Consider the following 6,736-nt stretch of genomic DNA (forward strand, 5'->3'; position numbering starts at 1 on the left):
GTGACGTGAACTTGGAGAAGGGAAGACTCGGGAAAGACGTAGGGACGTTCAACAGGGCCTTGGCGCTTTACATGGCTGCTGTGGTCCGGTGTGACCATCGGGAGCAGGGAGAAGGTATAGAACACCGATATGAATATGCGGAGAAACTTTTACAAGGGGTGCCGTCAAACGGGTCACAGGGTAAGGAACAGTCAACTGACGACAAAGAGACGACTACGCCTGAAACTGTGGCGGAAAGGTTCCAAGACCTGGACAAGAAATGGGCTGCCGGTGGTGACCCGGACTCTGTGATAGTTGGATACGCACAGCTGATGGTAGAGGGAATAGTAAAGGACAGCAGCACGTTAGAAGTAGAGGCGGTGAAAAGTCTCGGTGACGTGTACCTAAAAAGAGGAGGAGAAGCTGGAGACACTAGAGACATTACCAAAGCTACTGCACTATACAATAAGGCATTGGCGAGATGTCACGACGTACAGGGGACAGTTGCGATCGTCCACCGGTTACTGCACACCGTAAAAATCAGGCAAGATATCAACACTGCAAAAATCAAGGCATGCGATCTATTCTGATTTCTGACATATGAAAGATTGTGGAACAGACTTTTTGCTTAAAACATTTCAACTTCTTAATTTGAGTGATGCACCTTGTACCTTATTACTATTTCTTACTTACTTCTTATCTTCTCGGACAGATTGGTTCTAGAAATTGTGAATGTATTTTTATAATGTTTGGTATGAGAGTGTGCAAAGGTCTTGGCCAAAGGACGAAATGTTGCCTATTATGTTCATGTCGTCAACAATGCCTAAATCAACAACGAGTCATGTCACACTTAACTACCATTTTTGAGATGTCCTTCTACCGGTCATGTGAGGTCCTTTACCTTTGACCAATCGATTGCCCACCTGCTAGTCATTCATGGCTTCTTATATCGGTTCTCTAGAGGTCAGCACGTACGCAGCGACAACAAGACGTGAGAGGACGGAACGGCCACTTCCTTCCATTCTCAGCTGTAGAAAAGCGCCACCTGCAAATGTAAGGACAGGGGTGCTTTGTAATTCCTATTTGCTGTGCCTCCTCTCGATTTTAGTCAGCATAACAGGTAAGTTTCAGGCTGTGTAATGTATGCCAATGAGACCAAGTAAGACGTACATTTGTGTGGAATCAGGGTCGAAGAAATGTTCCTTATGATTGACAAAATCATGATTTTTTTTTACTTTCCGCTTTTTTATTGGCAACCTTCAAACTGATAAAACACATTCTGTGCCATAGTGAGCAATTGTACATATAGCAGTCACGTTTTCTTTTATGCATGTATCAAACAGAGGCGAACCATGATGTACGAAGAAATGTCGAACATGCGGCTGAAAAAAGTAACATGCAATGTATAGGTCTTATTTTAGACTTTATTATAGACTTTATGTTATTTGTCTTAAGCTCTTTGGGAGTGAAGACAAAATAACTTGTACAGAATGCATAGAATATCTGTCAAGTTAACAGTGACACGAAGTACATCTACCTTGCCTTGTTGAAAATATTTAGTGTTGCCTTTGGTAAGTCAAGTTAACATTCAACCAGGTTTGCGTATTGTCTTGTTCAGTTCCTACCGCAGGTATATCCTGACGGCAGACCGTGAGTTTGGAAAAGGAGACCTGGACGCAGCAGAGCAGAACTTAGCAGCCGCCCTGAAGCTTGTTCACGGTCTGTTGATAACTTTGAGTCGTATATCATATTTACAACTTGAATATCTCCATGATTCAATACCAATAAAAATGATATAGTTTCCCCTATCTCGTGCAATGCCTAATTTGGCTTGAGTTTGATCAAATATATTCTAAGCCTTGGCACCTTGACTTGAAAATGTAGCTGTCCCTTTGTGTAACATTTCTCTCCACCCAATCCTTGTTGAAAAACATAGTTTGACTACTTAAGCATACCCAATTGAAATAAATACAGAAGATAAATGCAGCAGTTTGATCCTGTTGCTCTATCTGCAGATCCAAGCAACCCCGACAAGGCTAAAGAAGCCGACTGTCTGTGCAGGTTGGGGGATGTCTACGTCGAGCGAGGCAAGCGGACGGGAGAAGGTAGGACATTCACACAGGCCGCAGCTCTGTATAACGCTTCCATGGCTCGGACCGATCAGGACAGACAAAACACCATAGCAAGGCTGCAAGAAACAGAAAGGGCGTTTCTTATGAACACCTGTAACCTGGATTGTGAACCGTGTCCGTACAGCAGCATAATAGATCACATGCAAGAACTGAAAAACACGCGCGTCCGTGTGAAATCTCAGCTAGACAAAATTCATCAGGAACACAACCCTTATCAGTATGATGAAGACGATCCCGTCGTGAGAGAAGTAGAGATCAAACGAGGTGAAGCAATAAAGAACTTGTTCAAGGGTATCACAGTTCACAGACAAGGGTTCATCCAAGTGCTGACGGATGAATGTATTGGAAAACTCGGTCCTCTTCCGTGTAGGAACGCTTTCATCGGGTTGGGGTCACAAGCCACAGGACTGGTCACGCCGTACTCCGACCTGGAGTTCGCCATTCTGATTGAGGAAGGGAAGGACGATGATGATACACGGAGGTACTACCTAAACCTCACACACTACTTACATCTCAAAGTTATCAACCTTGGAGAAACCATCCTCCCGGCCATGGCCATCCCGTCACTCAACGACTTCCTCTCGGAAGACCCAGAGAAAGACTGGTTTTTCGACTCCGTAACACCTCGCGGCTTCGCATTCGACGGCTTCATGCCATGGGCTTCTAAGACTCCTTTTGGAAGAGACGAGACTAAAAGCAAACGTTCTGTTAGTCTCATCCAGACTCCTGCCAAGTTGGCGGAATATCAACATCTGCACATCGCCGTGGCGGAAGGCTATCACCTGTCAGACATCCTCAGACGGGTGATCTACTTAACAGGAGACGAGTCTTTGGTGGGCGAGTATACGGACAGAGTTAACAAAATCTTCGATCGCTCTCCTGCTCGTTCACGATATTCAGCAGAACTAACACTGAAGGATAATTTAGGGCAAATAGAAAATACTGAGATAACGGGACAACTTCTCGATGTCAAGAAAGAAATATACCGTTTTCCTAGCGTAGCCGTTGATGTGTTGAGTATTTGCTACGGTATTACGATCCCCAGTGTATGGACAATGATAGAAGAACTGCACAAGACACAACGGATCAGTCATGAAGATGCCCACCACTTGACTGTACTGATCAGCATCTCGGCGGAGCTACGGTTAAGAACGTACATTGTCAATAGAGGACAGAAGGACAGAATGTCTCCTCTTACTGAGATGAAAATCCAACTGGATAAACATGACGTAGATGACACTTTGCTTCAGAACGTTTTCTTCATACCGGACTCAAAAATGCTTTACAGGTACTATTATACCTCCAACCCATTAAAAAGATGCATAATAGATGCAGTGGTAAATGAAAGCCCAACGGTAAATATATTCCCAACAGCCATCTATGACAACTCATCTTTAACAAGAGGCCGCATAGCACAACAGCTGTTCCATTTAGATGCCTCCATATGTCACCTGGAAACAGCACTGAAAGAGGCGGGCAGGGATGAGAAAAAGCAATTCAAAGTACTTTTCGAACTAGGCAATGTCTTGCAACTTCACGGTGACTTTGAGAAAGCGATGTGCCGCTACAGACAGGCACAAAAAACGTATGGAGACAACAAAGTGCGTCCGGAAACCGTCGGATTATTTCAAAGTATTGGGTCATGTTGGAGTAACCTTGGTGACCAGAGAAAAGCTATAAGTTATTGCGAACTGTCACTGAAGATGTGGAAAGCTATCTATGGGAAATCAACAGCGCATCCTGACATTGCTTCATTATTTAACAACATTGCCTCATATTGGAATAAGCTTGGTGCTCCGAGGAAAGCTATCAGTTATTGCGAACAGTCACTGAAGATGCAAAAAGCTATCTATGGCGAAACGACAGCACATCCCGATATTGCTAAATCACTTCACAACATTGGAGCATGTTGGAGTGACCTTGGCGATCAGAGGAAAGCTATCAGTTATTACAAACTGTCACTGAAGATGAGGAAAGCTATCTATGGTGAAACAACAGCACATCACGACATTGCTTCATCATTTAACAACATTGGAAACTGTTGGAGTAATCTTGGCGATCAGAGGAAAGCTATCAGTTATTACGAACAGTCACTGAAGATGCGAAAAGTTGTCTATGGTAAAACAACAGCACATTCCGACATTGCTTCATCACTTCACAACATTGGAGCATGTTGGAGTTACCTTGGCGATCAGAGGAAATCCTTCAGTTATTATGAACAGTCACTGAAGATGATGAAAGCTATCTATGGCGAAACAACAGCACATCCCGACACTGCTTCATCACTTAACAACATTGGAGCATGTTGGAGTTCCCTTGGCGATCAGAGGAAAGCTATAAGTTATCACGAACAGTCACTGAAGATGAGGAAATGTATCTATGGTGAAACAACAGCACATCCCCACATTGCGTCATCATTAAACAACATTGGGGGATGCTGGGCTAACCTTGGCGATCAGAGAAAAGCTATCAATTATTTAGTACCGTCTCTGAAGATGAGAAAAGCTGTCTATGGCAAAACAACAGCACATCGCGACATTGCATCATCACTTAACAACATTGGATACTGCTGGGGTGAACTTGGCGATCAAACGAAATCTATGAGTTATTTCGAACAGTCATTGAAAATGAGGAGAGCTGTCTATGGTGAATCAACAGCACATCCCGACATTGCTTTATCACTTAACAACATTGGGTCATGTTGGAGTTACTTAGGCGGTCAGAGGAAAGCTATCAGGTATCATGAACAGTCACTGAAGATGATGAAAGCTATCTATGGCGAAACAACAGCACATCCCGACATTGCTTTATCCCTGAACGCTATTGGGCAATGTTGGAGTGACCTTGACGATCAGAGGAAAGCCATCATTTATTTCGAACAGTCACTGAAGATGCAAAAAGCTATCTATGGTGAAACAACAGCACATCCCGATATTGCTTTTTCGCTTAGCAACATTGGAGCATATTGGAATAAGCTTGGTGCTCAGAGGAAAGCTATCAGTTATCATGAACAGTCACTGAAGATGAGGGAAGCTATCTATGGCGAAACAACAGCACATCCTGACATTGCCCCTTCGCTACACAGCATTGGAACATGTTGGAGTGACCTTGGCGATCAGAGGAAAGCCATCAGTTACTACGAACAGTCACTGAAGATGATGATAGCTATCTATGGGGACAACACGGCACATCCGAACATTGCAGTGGCACTAAGAAACATTCGAGCATGCGAGAGTGCCCTCCGCGGTTAGAGCAAAACCGTCACCAAAGATAAGCCCACTACATACGTACAGAAGCACCACGACACATTCCCCGTTTGTATTCGCTTCCCTGAGGGTGGAGTGACGCCCACCGAACCTGTTTGGCTAATCTGTCAAAAAGTGTGCCAAAAACGCACAAGGATTTGGTGCGCCGATGTGCCAGTATCTGCTTATTTGCCCCCAAGAGCCATATTTTTTACTGCAATTTCTACATCAATCTATGGAAGATAGTATACTCTACAGATCACATAGTATGGGATATACTCTTTAATTTAGAGTCTTTGGTGGAATTTGTAACTCTTAGAACATATATTGACAATGTATGGATTATAACATGTCAGTATTTGAAATGGTTGCAACAAATGAAGGGTTCAGAGAGCTTGTAATTTATATATAATATATCATCTAATGAGATAGAGAAGTGAAAGTAATTGCTGAGATCCGTTCTATGAATAGAAATTGATGATGAATGATTATTATGTGGCTGTAGAGGGTTAACATGTTAATTCAAGCTATGGACATCACAAATCCATATAGCGATGTACATAAAATACCCTGGTCTATCAGGAAATTTTCATTTTGAATGACTGTCTTCTACAAAGCCTAAATATAATAATACAGAAAGAGTCGTTTGTTCATTGTTATTTCCTATAGTAGGACCGTACTTTATTGTTTAAACAAGAGTGTGCCAGAGTCAGATGTCTAAAAGGGGCCCAGTCAGGCCATAACTATTTTTCAACGTTTTGTGTGTTTTGTCGTTTGTCACATCTAATTCTAGTGCCCACAAGCAGACTGTGACCCTATTTGAAGGAAGAAAGGGAAGGAAATTTGCTCACAAATGTTGGTTTACTGGTTGGAGTTGTGACCCCTAGTGCAAAAATATATTGAAGATGCTAGCAGATGCCACTGAACCCATGACAAGCTATCTTCGCCCGTTCATATCTTGTTTGTTTGTTTATTTATATTCCATAATTGTTAAACCGCCTCGGCCTCATGTCGCAACACACCAGTTTTGTATTATCAAAGAGTGCAAAGTTTAACCAGGCCTACATCCGGTCTACACCCTAGCATGAATATACTACTTTAACTGTAGCGACTGATTTAGGAATAAGATAGATTGTATATCTATCTACGCTGATTTGTCAGATAAATGTAAAAATAATTGTATATATGGGATTCTTGATTCTTGTGTCGATGAGAATGATAATCTAAGGTACCACCAAAACGTGATCCTATTGGTCAGGAGGTCCATGTATATATACATATATTTCACTCTTACACCTGTGGTAACTATTAAGCTCACAAGAAATCAAAGACACCCAAGTCCAGTTTGTCTATTCTTTAATGATGTTAACATGATGCACA

At 42.5% G+C, this 6,736-nt stretch overlaps 1 protein-coding gene across 1 annotated transcript; it reads left to right on the forward strand.

The window, feature by feature from the left end:
* Nucleotides 1–1,534: 1,534 nt before the first annotated feature.
* On the forward strand, nucleotides 1,535–6,277 carry LOC136437477 (uncharacterized). Its single transcript, XM_066432096.1, has 2 exons — nucleotides 1,535–1,698; nucleotides 1,995–6,277. The coding sequence occupies exon 2, from the start codon at nucleotides 2,126–2,128 to the stop codon at nucleotides 5,360–5,362; it is 3,237 nt and encodes a 1,078-aa protein (XP_066288193.1). The 5' UTR covers nucleotides 1,535–1,698; nucleotides 1,995–2,125; the 3' UTR covers nucleotides 5,363–6,277.
* The last annotated feature ends 459 nt before the right edge of the window (nucleotides 6,278–6,736 follow it).

Source organism: Branchiostoma lanceolatum, chromosome 6 (genome assembly GCF_035083965.1).
Source record: "Branchiostoma lanceolatum isolate klBraLanc5 chromosome 6, klBraLanc5.hap2, whole genome shotgun sequence".
Classification (NCBI taxonomy): Eukaryota; Metazoa; Chordata; class Leptocardii; order Amphioxiformes; family Branchiostomatidae; genus Branchiostoma; species Branchiostoma lanceolatum.

Bases quoted from the DNA above. Each gene is read 5' to 3' on its own strand.
- LOC136437477 (XM_066432096.1), top strand. From the start codon at position 2,126: ATGGCTCGGACCGATCAGGACAGACAAAACACCATAGCAAGGCTGCAA.